The sequence below is a fragment of the Anarhichas minor genome, unplaced genomic scaffold (assembly GCF_050575085.1).
Source record: "Anarhichas minor isolate MPS153535 unplaced genomic scaffold, ASM5057508v1 ptg000033l, whole genome shotgun sequence".
NCBI lineage: Eukaryota > Metazoa > Chordata > Actinopteri > Perciformes > Anarhichadidae > Anarhichas > Anarhichas minor.
The window spans coordinates 2,915,146-2,935,385 of record NW_027466479.1 but is presented as its reverse complement, the minus strand read 5'-3'; the positions used below and the strand labels follow the sequence as shown (position 1 = coordinate 2,935,385).

At 43.7% G+C, this 20,240-nt stretch overlaps 1 protein-coding gene across 3 annotated transcripts in view; it reads left to right on the top strand.

Moving 5' to 3' along the window:
* The window catches only part of gabbr1b (gamma-aminobutyric acid (GABA) B receptor, 1b), a 120,460-nt gene that overhangs the window by 78,540 nt on the left and 21,680 nt on the right, over positions 1–20,240 (top strand). For all 3 annotated transcript variants that reach the window (XM_076106201.1, XM_076106203.1, XM_076106202.1), the window contains 2 exons: positions 6,196–6,273; positions 19,446–19,596. In XM_076106201.1, coding sequence (XP_075962316.1) covers positions 6,196–6,273; positions 19,446–19,596 — 229 coding nt within the window. The remainder of the gene's footprint in view (positions 1–6,195; positions 6,274–19,445; positions 19,597–20,240) is intronic.

Genomic DNA, 20,240 nt, shown 5'->3' with positions numbered 1-20,240 from the left:
TAGTGGAAAAGTCCGGCTGTACTAGCATGTTTAATGCTACTGAGCCCCGTGACACCCCGTGACACCACTCATTCAGGAGTCCATTTCTCCAGACCATAATTCCCGCTTTGTTAAAGAAAACAAAAGCCCAAACCGAATCAAATGTCCGAAGCTCCCGCTGTTGCTCTCACAACAGATGGCCGGACGTCCAAGGATACACACAAAGCTACTGTCAGGGCTGGAAAACTCAGGAGAAAGACTAGGCCGCAGGGCTTTCGCTGCTGCTAACTTTTGTTGGGGCTTGGACTTTCTGATGAAACCGCAAGGCCGCAGGACTGCGCTCTGCCTTGTTTACTTCTTACAGCGCAGGCGCTCCAAAAAAAAAAAAAGCAACTGGATCCGGTTTAAAATCAAAACTATTTTTAATGAACTGATCGAAGCTAACAATTGCAATCTGGATTGCACTATCAATAGTAATGTTCTCGAGAGCAGAGACCACACACACGCATCCCATTCACAGGTCCGACCCAGGCCAGGTGCTGAAAAACGGAACGGATGTGGTCTGAAGAATACTCTCTCAAACACTGTCTCTTATTGTCCTGCAAAGGCCAGAAAGCAGCCGACATTGTCCCAAAATGTCTGAATGAATCTCCGTGTCAATCAGTGATTGGCTCCATTCGAATTCTGTTCCCGCCTTGCTTCGAACAGTATTCGATTCTGTGGCAAAACGTCTTCGGATTCCTCCTCCCTGGTCAGTTGTCCAGGCGACCCCCTTCTCCTGTTTACGGCAATCCCTTCACCTCCATGCCTGTCAAAGCCTTGCTCAAAATGATCCCTTTCTGACCCTCAAAACTATTCTTACAGTGTTCTAATACCTACAGTGACTATGCTTCTATGGTTTAATACATTCAATGAGTAAATATACTGTAACATAGAGTATCCTCTATAAGTAAGCATATAATACATTCCATAAGTAAACATAGTGAATATTTACATATTTTATTATTGTGACACTTTTATTCACCATTAGGGCTGCTATTAATCCTACTAACTAATATAACAATGCATTTAATACTGAAATCCTTCACACTTTCGACAGCAAAGTCACACCAAAAATTAGCTGGTTCCGGTTTAAACTCAAAACGGTATTTAATAATTTGATCGAAGCTAAACAGTTGCAATCTGAATTACTCTATCGATAGTAATGTTCTCGAGAGCAGAGATCACATACACACACACTTCACTCACAGTCCAGCCCAGGCTAGTTAACTGAAAAACGGTAGCAATACTGTAGCATATAATATCCTCGAGAAGTAAGCATATTGTAAATGTCACGGGGCATGATGGAGGACTCAAACGCAGACCAGGCAGAGTAGCGTGAAGCAGGCGTTTATTAAACACAAATACGAATAGTTACCAACACAACAGGGAGTCCAAGCACAAGACAAGAGACGAGGGGGAAAATCCAGCAGGAACAAGACAGGGCAGGCAGACGTGGAAACCGGGAACAGGACGAGCAAAAACGGGCGGGTAGACATGAACACAAACAATGGCCTGGCAGTGAGTGACTGAGAGACAGGGGTTTATAAAGTGGCTTGAACAGGTGAGGGGAGTTGTGCTGATGAGGGAGTGCTTGATTACTGATCAGGAGCAGGTGAAGGGAGTTAGACTATTAGAGATCTGTGACTATTGGAGGCTTTCTGTGTATTTTTGGGACCGATTAAAAATTGAGCTCGTTTTGCTGATTTTTTTTTGGTGCTGGCCTCCTTCAACCCACAAGGGGAGGATCAGTGATGAACTGTACTTTGTTTGATGGTAATTGGAACTGTGCTGACCCTGGGCAGTTATTTGGTCGAGCCTTAGCTAAGGGGAAAGATAGACATGGAAATAAAGTGCTCATTCAAGCCTCTTGTCATCTTCACAACATAAACTTTAACTGGCTTTACAAAAGTCTTCAGGTCCCCAGTTGTACTAGTACGTAGTTGTAAGGCTTTGGAAAGGACAAGGAAGTAGTGGAAGTTTGTGATCCTCTAAAGCAGGGGTCTCAAACTCCCTGCCCGCGGGCCAAATCCGCCCGTCATGTCATTTTATGTGGCCCGCGAATCCGCCAGCAAAAAAAAAATAAAATAAAATAAAATGTAAAGTTAGACTTGATAATAAAAATATCCCCATAGTCGAAATTATGAGATAGAAAGTCGAAGTTATGAGATAGAAAGTCATGAATATGATAGAAAGTCATAATTCTGAGATAGAAAGTCAAAATGATGAGATACACATGTGATGAGAACACACAGTCACAGAAGCAGCTCTTTGGCTGGTTACTGTACACTTGACATAAATGTATTGTGAGTACATTGAAGACTACTTTAAACGTGGCTTTACAACACATGAAATACTTCACGTGGGATTGTGCAAACGCACCCTTGAAAGGATTTTAAGCATTGAATAAAGTTATTGTAATAACTTGTCTTTGCTATTTTCTTTAATAGTTTGATCATTGATAGAGTAATGTGGGTTTATTAACCCTAAATTAAAAGGATTTAAGTTATAATAACAGAAATGTGCTTAAATATATTTTTACATTTATATAACGGCATGTACAATATTTTTACACTTGAATAAACAATAATCAAATGCAGAGACAGTTATTTACCAATATGTTAGGGAGTAGATACATTTACACAGTCTTACACTTACAACCGGCCCTTTGAGGGAAACCGTGATGCTGATGTGGCCCAGAGTGAAAATGAGTTTGAGACCCCTGATCTAAAGGCAGATGCTTCTCTGTCATGTGCTGCAGTATGTGCTGTATGTGAGCAGGGAGGACCTGTAGCTACATAGAAGATTATGTTGTTGCCAATGTGCACTGCCTAAAATATAGAAATACATTTTAGGGCTAAGAGCTTACCTGGACACCACAAGAACTGTGACTGCTCAGCGACAGCTGCTTTGTTGTAGTGTGTGCTGTTAAAGGTAGCATGATTCAGGTCGAAGAAAGACCACTCGGTAAAGCTTTAGATTACTGCCCGCAATTTACTGCGTAATTACTCTGGAGCTATGGTGTAATCTTTTGTAATAACGGTGTACCAAAGTGAACTGTGGCTCAGAGGTACGGCGGGTAGTCTTCCAATCAGAAGATCGATCCCTGGCTCCTCCAGTACGCATGTCAAAGGGTCCTTGGGCAAGACACTGAACCCCAAATTGCTCCCAACGGCGATGCCATCGGTGTGTGAATGTGTGTGAATGGGTGAATGGTGAATGATGTAGTGTACAGCGCTTTGAGGGGAAAGAAGGCTAGAAAGGTGCTATACAAATACAAATCCGTTTACCATTTACTATATGTAGGTACTGGGGAATATAACACCTTGTTCTCATCTTCTGGAGCAAAGTGGGAAAACTTCCTTCCCCAAAAGCTATGCGGGGACTGAGCAACTGAAGTGTTTAGCCTCTTGAAACTAGCCTTGACATCTATGTAATCATGGATAGCAGGCTGTGCTACACAGCACTACTTAGTCTTCTCTGCCGCTGGCCATGGTGCTGGAACCGGTTGACACCAGTTGTGTTAGGATGCCACCAATAACTTGGCCCAATGGATTTGGTTGATAATTCTGTATAGTCAGTAATGCACATTTTAAAAGAGGATTTCGATAAAATGTGAGGAAGTGACTGTTGGGTGCCGGCTGCATTGTGTGAGTAGCGGCATCTGTCTTGTGTTTGGAGCGTGTGTCTGTGTGTGATGCTCAGTGGGAGCATAAGCAGACTGGCTGAGAGGAAAGTGCTCTTTAGAAGAATGACACACATCATATTCCGTCATTGCCACTGACCCCAACTGGGTGGCCGGGTTGAAACAGGCGGTGCTTCCTTAAAAGGAGGGAGCTCTTGGAAGCAAGGCGTTAGACGTCTTCCTTAGTTATTTTAAACCCTAATCCTAACTAAGTAGTTTTATTGCCTGAACCTAACTATGTTGAAGATGGAAGTTTATTTAGAAATGCATGTAAGCATGTAACTGACACGTGTTGCTGGCTTTCGTTGGAAAACACACAAAAAAGTCTTTGTGTGATATTATGTGAACTGTATGAGGATACGTTGACAGGGTATGCAGTCTATAATCTTATGCAGTTAGTTCCCCCCTTAATTTAGTTAGTTAGATGGTAACTACAGAGCACACATGTCGATGTGTCCTTGGGCAAGACACGTAACCCTAAATTGCTCCCGTAGTCTGTGTCTGCAGTATATGAATGTTTTATGAATGTTCGATAGTTATATACAAGTACAAGTCCATATACCATTTACCAAATGTCCGATATGAGATTGGTTGAATCCAGGTCTCTTCCTCAGTGGTGGGCACCCTGTTAGTGTGATTTTTGTCGAATGTGTGCGTGTTAAGATGAGATGTAAACTTCTGTTCTGTCCTGTTTCATTTTTGGCAGTCAAATATTTATCCATTTTGGCAACCAACCATTTTGTTTTGGAACCAGGCTTTAAATGTATTAAGCAGAATGCATCTTTCCTGTGAGCTTGTCAGCTCTTCATGAAACAAGAAAGACAAAGTTAAGACAATGACTATTCAGTTAATGTTGTTAATGTTGCAACTCTTAATCAATCAGTTTGAACTCTAAAAAGAGTAGCGCAAACACACCAATGGATTATTTGTGTCTGACAGCTCTGTCAGGTTGTTGTGTCCCTGTTTCTGTCTCACTGGCCTGCACCAGATATGTCTCAACCGTATTAATGCCTAGATAATACATCTGTCATCCAGTATTCATACAACTGTATTTAAATACTAACTCTGGTTTCAGTGTCTACATGAAATGCATGCACACTCATGTCATAATCTATAACATCAGAGTGGAATGATTATTGCTTTTTGAGAGTTGTGGAGAGTCTTACGGTATCTTTAGCTGCCTCAGCCCTTGCTGTAGAGCATGTTGGTTGGTTGGCTGTAGGAATTATGACCAATGACTACTTGACAATTAGGAGTTCAGTGGGTGGTGGTTTGATGCCCCTGGGCTGTGCGTCCATGTGCTACTGCACTGGGATATTAAAGTGTAATTACAGCAAACCACAGGATTGTGCTACAGCTGATGACAGGCCAGTTTCTCACACGGGTAGTTTTTTTATGAAAAGAGGCTTGCAGGGATCCCTCTGGCCTGAATTCCATTAATGAAATGTCCCATAAAGTATATTGGTTCAAAGAGCGGAAGAACAAGGACGCAGGGCATTACATTTGTATTTGAAGTAAACCAAAACTGCATTCTATTAAGGGCAAGCACAATTTGAAGTTGCTTCTTTGTACAAGCAGCCTGGTCTCACTAAAAGGCCATCAATAAAACACTGCTTGGTCAGAGGCCTCCAGTGTCTTGATACCAAACAAAAGGCACCCTTTAGTGTCTGTATGAAACGCATCAGACTTTAAACTCCAATCAAAGCCCATCTGCGTCATTATCACATGCTCAGAGCAATGGGCATTGTATTAGGAGAGGTCATCTAAGGACGGGAGGGAGTGGTGGTGGATGGGTCAAACAAACATGACTTTTACTCAGGGGACCAGCATTCGTGTCCCATGTGAAACCAAATGTTGAGTGATTTTTACCGACAGCATGATGTCACATGCCGTTGTGTCAGTTTGAAGTGTTTGCTGACATGATACCTGAGTTTCAATACCACTAACAAAATTATACTTTTTCAATGATTAACTTTGATAAATATTGTTTTCCTCTTGACCCTTTTCCATTTAAAGGCAGGGTTGGTGCTGTTGAGAAAATAGCAAGAGTATGCTAGATTTAATTATCTAACCGAGCTCACAAACCCAGCTCTGTGTTGCCAACTCTTTTCCAATGAAAGTAGCAGCACTAGCTCCAAAGGTTGCTCAATCTAGCTCAGGTGGAGCTCAGGTGGAGCACAATGAACGGATTGGACGGGCTGGATCAAATGCTCTTTTTTCCAGTGCATTTCATCATTGTTTGCTCTCAGGATGAAATGAGAATTTCATCATTAATATTAATAATATTTTGAGGAAGATTACCAACCCTGCCCTTTAACACAAAAGCCCATGTTCTCAAACGTTAAACTTTACCTACTTGCCTGTTTGATATACCTGCTATGCACACATTTAAAGTTGGGGACACTAGAGCCCAGAGTGACTGACCGTCTCTCTCTCTCTCTCTCTCTCTCTCTCTCTCTCTCTCTCTCTCTCTCTCTCTCTCTCTCTCACAGGAGGAAGCTATAAGAAGATTGGATACTACGACAGCACTAAAGGCAATCTGTCCTGGTATGGGAATGACAAGTGGATAGGTGAGGGACATTCATCTTCCTCAGCGCCTTTATTTTCCTCTTTCTCACTGTCTGTTGCTCTCCTCCCTTCGAATCTCCTGTTTTCTCTGACCCTGCAGCTTCGCCCTCTCTTCCTCTAATTCCTCTTTCCTTCCGCCATTGTTGCACTCTCCTCTCTGTCTCCCTTCCACACTTTACATACAAGGTTAGCTGCAAATGTTCATCGATAAATCAGTCAGGTTTTATTAAGCATGTGAGAACAGCTAAGTGATGCAGCAGCAAATAGAGCCACAGTTAAGGGCTTCATTTGGGCCGATGTGCTATGGAGCGACAATTTCACTCCATTTGCTAATTAAAGATGAGAACCACTTCAAAGCTATGACAGCTATGTAATAAATAGAAGATGCTAGTTGACAGTCTCAACAAAACAGGAGAAAGCAATCTGTGTGGCGGTGTAATGGGATTGGGTCCCATGACCTTGACTTTGAGGAATGAAATTGTGTTCCCTAATCAGTACACAGGGGAGCTCTGTGTGTCCATGTCTGTTCTGCCTCCCTGAACACTGACAAGATGCAGATCTAAAAGTGGTTCATGCCCTGAAAACTGTGGAGGATTTTGCAAGTCTGATAAATGGAAAACAAAACTGAGTGATGCAATGGTCAATGACAGGACGGGGTGGTGGATATGGATCGACCTTCAGTTGTTTATTCAGTTTGCTTGTTTGTCGACTGTCTGTCGCGAGTGCTTTCTCAGACGGAGCTGATTGGATTTCCTGTCAGAATTACATTGATCGTTTCAGGATGGGGGAGGTGGGTGTGAGGCAACTATTCTAGAACTAGACAAGGTGAAACGTTGGTTGCTGACTGGAAGAACGGTGGAAGTGTAATTTGGTAAACAATATTACATTTTACATTTCTATTTTGAATGACCATACCAGTGCTTTTGAATGTCCTTTATTACAAATACCGCTTACATACTATCAATGAAAAATTATTTAGAATTTACCACAGTAGAAGAGAGAAGCAGGCAGTTTGTTTGGGATTGTTTCTGTTATTAGAAGGAGATTTAGTTTCATATTTCTTCTGATCTAATCCTGTTGAAATTGAAATTACATAACTAAAAGGAACTAATTTCGGTCTGAACGACCAATTTCCGCACAAAATAAATGAACGCCCCAAAAGTACAGTACCTGATCCTGATAACAAACAAGCTTACATGGTGGTGGACAGACTTCATATTGACAGCCAACACAAAGATAACCCCATGGCTCTTCTAAACAAGCCATAGACATCATTACGATCAATATTACCTCTCTGTGTCTCTTCTTTTTCCTTATTTTGAATGACTCTCTCTCCTCTTGTTCTCTCCTCTATGTCAGTGTGCGCAGCTGCTCCACTCAATGCATACATGAACACTCACTTACATGCACACATATGCTCAGAATATCACACACACTCCAATCTTCTCATATCCTCTCTATCTTACCTCCATCCCATATCCCTTTACACACCTTGTTCGTTTTCCTCTCTTTCTTTTCTCGTCTTTTACTCACTCCTTCACCTCATGTCCCCACACCAATTCACCTTTGTATTGTTCCTGTGCAGTTATGTATCGATGATTGTTTTTTTTATATTATATTTTATGTTATATTGCTGTATTGTAAATGACAAGTATGCATCCACTCTCTCTCTCTCTCTCCCACACACACACACACACACACACACACACACACACACACATCAATCACAGACAGTTTACACTTTTAACAGACTAACATAGCACAGACACTCAACCTAATAACTTGGAATATGCGCTGCATTTGCACTCAGACTAACAGGACAAAAGTCTTAAACCATCTTAATAAACTAAAGGCAGATATCTGTGTTTTCTTCCATGTTTATGTTATTATATGTTGTTTTTTTGTCACATTGCTTCACCCAATTATTTTTTTAAATAAATCAATTTAAAATGACAAACCCACCACTCCTCTGAAAACTAAGCTGCTGATTCTCAAGTGTTTGTTGACATCTCAGCTGTGAAGACACAAGCCAAGCTGCAACGTCACCTGGTAGTCTTTGACGTAACTCTCGTCTACTGTCACTGAAAGGCTGTAAGCACTGATACATCACTGGCTGTGTGACAGAAACTAGTTTTTGTTATCAAGCCAACAGACGGCAAGGTCATCCAAGTAGCCTCTTGCTCTGATATGACAAGACTTGAGGGCAGGCCGGAGGAAGTGTGGACCTCCCTTGTTTTTGGTGTTTGACCCTGCAGTTAAGTCGCCCTTAGTGAGACTGTCTGGGCCATCTGGACTGGCCAGTCACCCCAAGGCACTTGCCAAGATGTCCTCCTCCCTCCCTGCCAGTATGCGGCGTCCTTCCTGGCAGTCAACACTAAAAATAGCCAGGACGGTGACATGACAACATTAGGCCTCCTCAAGGTTACCAGGGCTCTGTGGTAGATTGGTTGCTACATGTTGATGTGTCACAGCTCAGGGTCTGGTTCTCTCCTCACAATCCCCATCTCTTCTTCACTCTTACCTTGTTTCTTTCTTCTCCCCTTTCTTTCCAACCATTATTCTGTAATCCCTCCTTCATCTACTTATCTCATCGTATCTTTCTAACCCCTCTCATCTCTTCACTGCCTCTCTTACTTTCCAGTATTTGTTGACAATCTCCTGTCCTCCCTCATCCCTTTGGTCTCCTTGACAACCACTGCTGCATCGCTGCCTTTCTCACATTGCCTTGGTAACCATTATGGGGCCAGTCGCCATGGTAACACAATGTCCCGATTCCATCATCAAGGGCAAGGGGAGATATTAGTGTTTTCCCAAAGGACTCTCGCTTACACACGCGCACACACACACGCGCACACACACACACACACACACACACACACACACACACATACACTCGCACACACACACGCACACACACACACGCACACATAATCTCTATCTGCCTTCAACAAACACACCCACTCACAAGCACGGTGCATCCTTTTTATGAGTTATGATTCTGGATCCTTACTTTTTTTACTGCAGAAGTCTTTACTTGAATGATGAGGTATTACTGTAGTTAACATGGTGAGACACATTTCATAGACCATGCAGAAGGAAACAGGCAAGTCATGTGATACTTAAAAAATGTGCGTCAGGGGAATATGGCATACACTTTTGTTAACATACTGCAAATGTTATGATGGTTTCCCTCAAACGTTACAGGACTAATAGTCTAAAGCCATGCTAATGGCTCTGTGAGCCTGTACTTGAGCACAGCATGCTAACCTGCTCACAAAGGCAATGCTAACATACTGATGTTAACCATGTTCACCACGTTAGTTAAGCTTGTTGGACAAATTGAAACTTTGACTTAATGGTGGCACCTGATGAAACATCGTCTTGAAGGGAGAAGGAATGTGTTTTATATTTGACAAGACATTTCACTGAAACCCAACATGTCAAATGTACTGGAGGAACTCAGGGGATCTAAGAGATCTATTATCTAACAACTGATATACCAACATTGCCATCCCTGCTGCTAGCACAGCTATTTCAATGTCTTGATAAAAAATGAATTATTTCGACAATTTACACAAGCCTCAGCCTACTGAAAAGTTCAGCTAGTTATGCTCACTAGTGACATTTTTCTTTTCCTATCAAGTTTGATGTTTTTAAAGTTAGCAGGAAGCGAGTCATTGCCCTCTAATAGTACATCAGTACATACCCTTTTCCAGAGAAAGATAGGCCTACCTTGACAACTTCTTGCCAGGTTTCCATGACATGAATGATTTTAAATATTTCTAGTGACCCCATGACTTTGAGGTCAGTGAGGTCACCTTGATGTAAAACTAAATCCTTGGATCTGACTCCAATCATTAAACTTGTTCAGCTTTGTATCCTAGTTGGATGGTCAAACACTTTCGGAAGGGATCTCTTGATGGATAACAATGACTACAGCAAGAATCTGATTTAATGTACACTTGGGCATTTGGCTATTGTTTTTAACAGACTCGTCAAATTGTCCTTTAATGTACCAGCTCACTCAAACAAATGTAGCGAATGTGGTGAATCCAACTTTACACCTCCCACAGAAAATTGAATTAACCTTTTGTCACATGGCCAATGGGTCAAAGAACAAGCCCTGTAGGACTCAAGGGAGACACTAATGGAGGGTTAAGGGACAAGTGGTCAATTTCCAACAGAACGGGTCTTGCACCGCATGGCACAGACTCAGCACTGACCCTTTTAAAGGTCAACATCTCACAGCCCAAGAAGATGTTCAAGATTGAAAGACTCACTTCTTGGACAGAGAGAAAAACAGAATAAATAAACAAATTATATAATGCCAAATTGAATGTTCACTAATTTACATTTTGTGTCTATTTAGCAAAACAGTTTTGCACAACTTACATTGAACACTGCACCCCCTTGACAGAAGGCTGTAAAACAAGTAGAAGCCCAAAGATCTCTTCAGTTGGACTTTTTTCTTTCTTGTTTCCTCGTTGCCCAATTTCCCGCTGGCTCCTTGACCCAGAGATCAGCTAAGTCCCCAAACCTACAGAATGTGACGAAGGCCTGCATCCAGCCAACTTTGAAAGAAACAAACTCTGAATTCAGCAGCATCTGGCAAACACTGCCACCACTTCTCCATCACACCCAGCCAAGTGGGGGTGAGCGAAAAGGTTACTTCCTTCCTGTCTGCTGAAAGAGAGAAAAACAGATCGGCTCAAGCAGAGTCACCTTGTGGGACCGATCTGATCCGAGAATGCCCAAGAGCTCCAGGGAGTGGCATGAGAATCGGTTGCCCCCTCCTCTCCTGGCCATCAGAACCGTTAGTTGAGACCTTACATTTTACTGTGATTGGAGGTTGATGCTTATTAAGACCTTTAGAAAAAACTAAAACAGTAGAGTATTCCTGTAGTGGATTGTTAGAATTTGCATTAGGAGGAATGAGGAACAGCAGTTTATCTTAACATTAATCATTCAACATCAGGAACACATTGTCCATCAACTTTGACTATGTTTTAGCATCAAGCATCACTGATGCAAACATAGAGCCCCCCTCCCCTCCCCTCATCCCACTGGAGTCCTGCGCTCTGTTGGTGTGGTCACAGATCTACTGTTGCTGGGCCAGCCCAAGTCCTATCCATTCTACCTTCCTGCAACCTCCATCAGCCAGGAGCAGGCTGGGTAGTGGAACAGCCCAAGGGCCACGCTGTGCCAGCCTAGCTCTTATCCCCGCGCAGTGGCCCTTGGTCTGGCTGGTTGGAGGATGTCGTGGGCAGTGATTGTCTAAATGTCCGCTGCTTTTTATCCAATCCCTGTGCTTCCTTATCTGATGTTGATGACTGTATCTCCATCATAGGCTATACATAGCGTAAAGACAATTAGTTATTAGTTGTGTTTTCTGTCAATAGTTTAATAATATTCTCATTTATAAAGAACTTGATTATGTAGCATGATGTATTGCAATGACTGTTTACGAGTCAAGAACTAGCAACCTCCAGAACGTATTTCTTTTATTTTCAAAGGGAGGTGCTGAGGTGGATTTAATGCAATTTAAATTCTGTTATTTAATTTGAATACTGATTATTTATGATAGCCCGAAGTTGAGTTCAATCACTCTACATCCCCCTGACTACAGATATAGGAGTTTACTCTACACAACAGTCGGCCTCTCCAGATATGCTCAGCTTGATGATGATGAAAGATCATTTGTATCCACTTTTTGATTAAAAAAAAATATCTCTTTTCCTCACAGTAGTTTTAAGGTTGTGTTCTCTGAATATGACATAAATCAAAAATAGCTGCCTTATGAATAACAAACACCAAGCTTTTGAAGTAAGATTCTCAAAGTAATCATCTGCATCAGACTCTGAAGTGTGACACATTCTCAACTGCATACGAACCGGCAGCCTCCATAGCAACACATTTGTGAGGCAAAAGAAGCTCTTGTTACTATTCTGACCTTAAGACTCCATGACAACATGGCTGCTATTAACATCTCATTCAAATAAGCCAAGGCTCACAGATGTTACAATGCATTGCCTGGGGCTCCTCTGTCACTGCTCAAGCTTCAGATGCTCTAAAAGCACAGCTAAGTTGTCAACACTGACAGACGCACACTCTTACTCCCACATTTAGTGCATAGGCTAAATGAAATGCAAATTTAATGGAAGCTAAATCTCATTACATTCCTTTTCCAGTTTAGGAGAGGAACCAGAGTATTTCTGGGGGAAAATAAGTTAACATAGAACTTGAATTATCCCGAGGGATCCCAGCAGTTGCAAAGTAGGAAAGAGTACAACGAGTGTAATATATAACATATTGAATATCAATAAGGTGCAAATTTACTACGGTGCCAGTTTATATTCACCATGCCAAATATAACAGTTTGGTTGTAAGGATCATAAAATATACAGGGGTTGATGGTAAACTGTAATAATTATAATCCACACAGAGACAGTAATCCACAGAGAAAGAGAGAGAGAGTAAACGAGTAAACTTCTACACTAACATGTCCTTATCACTCTTATTCTGTGAAGCAGACATGTGAGTGCATGTGAACTTGCCCCACTGGTTAGCTCATAATACCTAATAATGCCATCCCGACCAACAGCGTTGTGCGGAAACGTAGCACCCACCTTCCTGTCCCCCTCAGGCTAACACTGTTAGTTCTGTCAGCACTTTCGCTGTAGTTTGCACTGTAAGCGCTGTTAGATATGAGCCGTTGTCTCGCAATTGTCACGTTGAGAGCCGGTGAGAGGCAAACGAAATGCACCCACTCTTGGATCTTAAACCTTAAACATTCTCCAAATGAAACTTTCATTTACACTTGCAAGACACTTAAATCCAAATTGCCCCAGAAGTCTGTGCCTCCGGTGTATGAATAGGTGTGAGTGGCTAAATGACATGTAGTGTTAAAGCATTTTGAGTGGTGGGAAGACTAGAAAAGCACTGTACAAGTACAAGTCCCTTTATCATTACCATCATTTCAATAATTTAAGCTGATCAACTACATAGCTTTGAACCAGGACCATCAGTTTTGGGGTCAAATGAAATTCAGCAGCTACAACTATTATGTAAATGTGTAAGATGTATAATTCATCAACATTTAGGTAACGGTAGGTATTGGATCAGACTCATAATTGGCAGACATTCAATGTTAAAGGACTGGGCCCCAAAAATCTTGATTGGGATGTCCCTAGTGTAAACTGCACCACCAGTTACTAGAACCTGTAGTTTTATAGAGTATGTTTGTCAGCAAGGCAGGAGACACATTTCGTTGGGTGATACTATAAATAACCATTTTAAACATAAACAAAACAGAAATACAATACAATTACATTGTTGATCCAATCTCTGCTGCAGTTTTATGTAGACTAATGATATAGGGTGTGATCACAGCTTCTGAAGATGGATTGATATATAGGTAGCTGAAGAAGAAAACTAACTGACAGAGAGCAAGATATTCATTTGTTTTAAAAGTACTTACAGTGCATACAGTTTTAAATGATAGTGGCAATGTCACAGCTCTGCCACTTCTATCCTGTCACTCTATCTCTCACTCACCTAATCAGCTCATTCAGTGCACCTGCTAGTCACACCCACCTCATCAGCTCATCACTCTCACCTGCTCACTCTGCTGCACCTACTATTTAGACCCCAGCCTCACACACACTCACTGCCAGATCGTTCCTCGCATTTATGCCAGACCTTCCAGTGTTTACCCTCCGACTGGTTTCCCGTTGCCGACCCTGCCTGTTTGGACGTCTCCGCCTTGCCTCTGCCCCGGTAAACAACTCAGCCTTCTGTCCCTGACCACGAGATTCTGCCTCTGTTTCCTCGGAGTTCTGTCTGCCTTCTCCCTTGACGGCTTGGCATTCCACCGTGTGGGATTCTACACCTGCACATATCCAAGACTGTTACCTGTTAAAGCTTTGATTCCAACTATTCAGTGTGTCTGTCGTACTGCTTCTGGGTCCTTACCACACCAGTTAAAGTATGATCTGCCAAGAACATGGACCCAGCATACAACACCGCATCACAGGCCCGGTTCGGGTCGATCGAAGAGGTGACACGAGACCCTGGTGGTCACCAACACCGCCGAGGTTTACCACACTCTGGCGAATCAGAACCAGATTCTGACCACCTTGATTGACCAGGTACAGCAACTCACGGCAGCCACAACTCAGACCAACGCGGCGTGGTCGCCGTCACCTGCTTCGGTCCACTCTGGGATCGAACCAGAACGTTCAACGCCGGTCTCAGAGCCCGGGGTGGGGGAGCTGGAACGTTACGCCGGAGATCCTGAGGGTTGCAATGCATTCCTGATGAACTGTTGCATCCTGTTCTCGTTGCAACCCCACACCTTCACTTCAGAGGATGCCAGAGTGGCGTTCACCATCAACCACCTGGCGGGGAGAGCTCGCCTGTGGGGTACCGCGGAATGGGATCGTCGTATTCCTGCCTGTGCTTCCTTCCAGTCCTTTCCGACGAACTACGTAAGGTTTTCGGGGTGGTGTCCATGGGACTGGATGTCACTGGAGGGCTAATGAGGTTTCAGCAGGGCCACCAACCTGTCACGGACTTTGCCATTGATTTCCGGACCAAGGCACGATTAAGTTCATGGAACATGGCCGCCTAGTGTGACGCATATTTGCTCGGTCTAGCAGATTGCGTCAAAGACCAACTATTCTCATTCAAACTACCCACATCTCTGGACGGGCTTATCGAGATAACCACCAGATTGGATCGTCGCGTCAGGAACAGCCAAGCCAGGGGCCACCTTCTCGCCTTCCTCGTTCAACTGCCCCTGAGAATACGCCGACCCATCTGCCTCCTCAAGAGAACGAACCTATGCAAGCAGGACGTACTAGACTCTCCACGGAGGAATGAGAGCGGCGCCAGCGGGGCAATCTCTGCATGTACTGTGGCCAGGCTGGTCATTTTGCTCACAACTGCCCGATAAAAGCCCGGGCTCACCAGTAAACAAGGAAGTACTGGTGAGCCGAGCAGTTTCCTGACCTTCCGCCTGCCAACGACCATTATTCACCCCAAGCTACTGCTACCCGGGGCTCCCTTACTATTTCCACCTTCCTGGATTCAGGAGCAGACGTGTCCATTATGGACGAGGAACTCGCTACACAGTTGGGGATCGACCAGATACCTCTTCCCCAGTCTGTTCCAGCCAGCGCCCTTGACGGTCATCTTCTGGGGACGGTGACATACCAAACCGTTCCGGTCCACATGCTGCTGTCCGGCAACCGCCACGAGACCATCAGCTTCCACATTCTGCAAACTCCTCGTATCCCCCTCATTCTGGGATACCCCTGGCTGCGTCGACACAATCCTCATATCGACTGGACTAAGGGGGCTTTTGGGGGGTTGGAGCCAGTTCCTCTCTCACCAACTCCACGCCTGAACATACGGGGGTCCCTGCTGAGTACTTGGACGTTTAAGGAGGTTTACAACAAGTCCAAGGCCATGTCTCTGCCTCCCCACCGTCATTATGATTGTGCCATCGACCTCCATCCTGGTACGTTCCCACCTAAGGGGCGCCTCTATTCCCTGTCTGCTCCTGAAAGAGAGGCGATGGACAATTACATTAACGACTCCCTGGCTGCCGGTCTCATCCGCCCCTCGTCATCTCCCGCAGGGGCTGGATTTTTCTTCGTGGAGAAGGACAAGACCCTCAGACCCTGCATCTACCACCGGGGCTTAAATGAGATCACGGTCAAAAACCGGTACCCCTTGCCACTCATCGCAACAGCCTTTGAGTTACTTCAAGGAGCCACCATCTTCTTCAAGCTCGACCTCTGCAACGCCTATCACCTGGTCTGGATCAGAGAGGGGGATGAGTGGAAGATGGCATTCAACACACCTAAAGGACATTACGAGTACCTTGTGATGTCCTTCGGCTTAACCAACGCCCCCGCCATCTTCCAGGCCCTGGTAAACGACGTGTTCCGGGACATGTTGGACCGGCACATATTCGTCTACCTCGATGACATCCTGATCTTCACCAAGAACCAAGAGGAACACGTGCACCATGTCCAGTCCGTGCTTCAACGCCTACTGGAGAACTCCCTGTTTGTGAAGGCGAAGAAGTGAGATTTTCACGTTCCCACGGTTTCGTTCCTGGGATATATCGTTTCCCAGGGCAGCATAAAGATAGACCCTGTGGTGGAAAATTTCTAGGTTAATCGGGAGGAGAGAGTTTTCGTTCTCAAATTAATAATGAAGTCATCAGAAGATTCAAAGTTGTCTTTTTCCGTTTATTCTCTTGCGCAAGAGGGAAGAAAGCACAACAGCCACGTATTCAGTAGACTGCGTTAAACCTTCCTCGAAGTGCAATATTCAACATCATTTATGCATATAAAAGTTCACGCCTTTACAACTTCAGATAATGCGTAAAAAGGGGAGGAAAAGTATTTCAGACAAAGGATGTCTGTTAGTCAAGGTCTCTCTGTGTAGAAACAGTGTACAAGATAACAGATAACAGGACACCTGGATACTAAACTAATTAAAATCATCTCCTGACTTCCTCACATCGAGTAGTACATTCTTTAAACATTACACATGATACTATAACATAACCTAACTTATATACGTGGTCAAGATATCTGTATTACGATCTATACTATAACATAACTTCCCATTACAACCCCTTAAAGGTTGCTGCCATCACTACCTGGTCTGTCCCAAACTCCCGCAAGCAGCTTCAATGTTTCCTGGGGTTTGCCAACTTCTATAGGAGGTTCATCAGGAATTACAGCTCTGTCGAGTGCATTCTCCACTCACTGCCCTCACCACCTCCAGGATACCCTTCCTCTGGACTGCTGCAGCCGAAGTGGCCTTCCAGAAGCTGAAGTCCAGGTTCACCTCAGCATCCATCCTCCAAGTCCCGGATCCTGACAGACAATTTGTGGTGGAGGTGGATGCCTCCGACATAGGGGTTGGGGGCGTCCTGTCCCAACGCTCTGCCGCTGACCAGAAACTACATCCCTGCGCCTTTTTCTCTCGTCGGCTTTCCTCCGCCGAGAGAAACTATGACATTGGCAACCGGAAACTACTAGCAGTGAAGCTGTCCCTGGAGGAGCGGCGTCACTGGCTGGAGGAACCAAGCTTCTATTCCTGGGTTGAACCGATCATAAGAACCTTGAGTACATCCGCACAGCCAAGAGACTCAATTCCTCGACATGCCAGGTGGTCTCTATTCTTCACACGGTTCCACTTCACGCTCTCCTATCACCCCGGGTCCCACAATTTCAAGCCTGATGCCCTTTCCCGTCAGTTCCAGGGAGAGGAGGAACCTACCTCTGGCTCCGCTTCCATCCTTCCTGCCTCCTGCCAAGTCGCTGTCCTCAACTGGCAGATTGAGGAATCAGTGAGGGCCGCGACTAGGGGTCAAGTCGGTCAAGTTGTTGCAATCAACACAAGCCTTCTCACCAGGCTCTGACCGGCCTCCTGCAGCCTCTCCCAGTGCCTCATCATCCGTGGTCCCGCCAGCTGATGTGGGTGGAGTACGCTCATAACACCCTGACCAGCTCCGCTACAGGCTTGTCACCTTTCCAGTGTGCATATGGGTTCCAGCCTACCTAATAAGTTGTTTTATTATATAATTGCTCAGTTTCGAACGATCTGGTCTTTTCACTAAAAATGAAGTCTGAGAGTTACTTCTGGCAGAAACATCTGGTCCACGGCTACTTTCACATGTACTCTTCTCATTGCATACAGTATCCAATGCACCCTTTGCAATATTGCAATGTATTGAACTCACTTGAAGATCTTGAGTGGATCAGACTTACTGTTGCACTGGCAGGATGTGGCAGCCATGAGGAGCGGGTAAGAGGTCCATTCTTGTCTTGATAACGTCTTTGCGGACCTGTAGTCAACATTGCACAGCTAAGCAACAAAAGGCGCCCAAAATTCAATATACATTAAAAACACCCTGCACATGTCCAGACCGATCATGTAATGTTATTTATTTTTCACGTAACTTGCATACTTCAGTAACAGCACTTCTGTATTTATTTAACCCAAACAACAATCTTTTCCTAAACCTAACTAAGTAGTTTTGTTGCCTAAACTGTTTCCTGTGAAGACGGAAGTTTATTTTGACTGTAACGAGAGAAAATTGACGTGTTGTAGTATGAATGAGTAAGCAAGGGAGTGATTTCAGGCACAACAGATGTGTTTATTTTTGTTCATGATGGTTATTAGCTAGCTAAACTGCTGTTCTAAGTAAACTGGTAAATGGTACAAGTTATTCTTCTTCTGATGTTTTCTGCGTTTATCAAAGAGCTTCAGGTGCCTTACCACCCTCTAGACTGGACTGACCGATTGCAATAAGATGTATCGTGTAGCTCACTCACACTCTCTTGTTTGGTGTTTGCTTCTATCCTCTGTACAAGTTTGAGTTTAGACTCATTGTATGTAAATGCACAATGTCTTTGATTGGGGAATGTTTTGTTGCATTTTATTTGCTGTAATTTGTCCACCATGAAGACTCATCACAACTCCCTGTTCATCAGGTCCCACTCTGCTGAAAGCAACACTTCATTATCTTCTTTGCTTGTACAAAACGTTGCCTTGTGTCTTTCATGCAGTTATGTTGAAATCAGCAAGTTTCAGATCATGTGTTTGAATAGATTATTTCAGGTAAAACAACCTTGAGATTTATTTCACAGCTGATCATTTTATTTTACACATAACTAAGTAGGAGCATACATTTCTCAGGTTTGTACAGCCTCATTTGACGGAGCCTTGTGCATCAGTGAACATACCTTGCATTTCATTATTCCAATGTTTCTTTGTAAAATCAGGAAATGGCTCATGAATAATGCAAAGTAGAGGTCAATGAATTAAATGAACTGAGAAGTGAAAGTGGTTTTTTTCACACCCATGAAATGTGTACCCGTTTGTGCTGTTCTGAACATTAAATTAACCATGGTAATGGAGACACACACTAAGTGACCGTGTGTGGTTCACTACAAACATCAGTGGGACCTGGGAGGCTGAGGCATGGCTGGACACTGCAATGGTAGTTAGACCAGTAGTCAGAGCCAACACTGGGAATGTATTTCACTTTTCTGCTCTACATACGTTTTTTTTTTTTACCTCTGTCACTCATCTTGTCTTTTCCCTGCAGTCTCTTCATCCTTCTCATCATCTGCTTTGTGTTTCCTAGGCTCAGGACCCCCTGCAGACCAGACAGTGGTCATTGAGGAGTTTCGCTACCTGTCCCAGAAGATATTTGTGTCCGTCTCTGTCTTTGCTGGGTTGGGAATCCTGCTGGGAATTGTCTGCCTCACCTTCAACATCTACAACAGCAATGTCAGGTACAAAAGTTCACCAGACATCGATCGAGATCAAGTTCATTTAAAGTTGCATTTTCAATATTTTTATTTGAACAATGGCTCAAATACCTATTTCATATATGTGAAAGGGCAAACCCTCCAGAATTACTACCCAGCACTGCAGTTCTTCTCAGGTTGCGTTTTAGCATCTTTTAGCTCCGTTTTGGTTTTATGGCCCACAAACTCTGCTCTCATCTTCCTTGTTTCAAGCCGCAACAGGCTGTTTTCAGTAAAAAAAAAAAAAAAAACAGCGTACACTACCTTTTTAGCAGCAAACAGCAGAGACATGAAGCACTAGCGTAAGTTCAGTCAGGAAAACTATACTCTTGCACCCCTAAGCCCATAGTTTATTTCTCATACATCTGCCTCACTCCTCACTCATTATTTCCTTACGGTCATTGTTCGAGGCTGTCAATCATGATATCAGCTGTTTAGATCAGCTGGTCTCTTCTATCCAATAGCACAATGAAACAATGACATGGTTAGCCGATCATCTTGCTGCTGTCTCTTTTAATTAAATATGATTGTCTCTCTACCTTCAGTACGTTCATGCTGCTGTTACGCACCCCTTCACCTCTCCATCTCCACCCAGTCTTCATCAGCTTCATCATCTCATCAGCCACCAC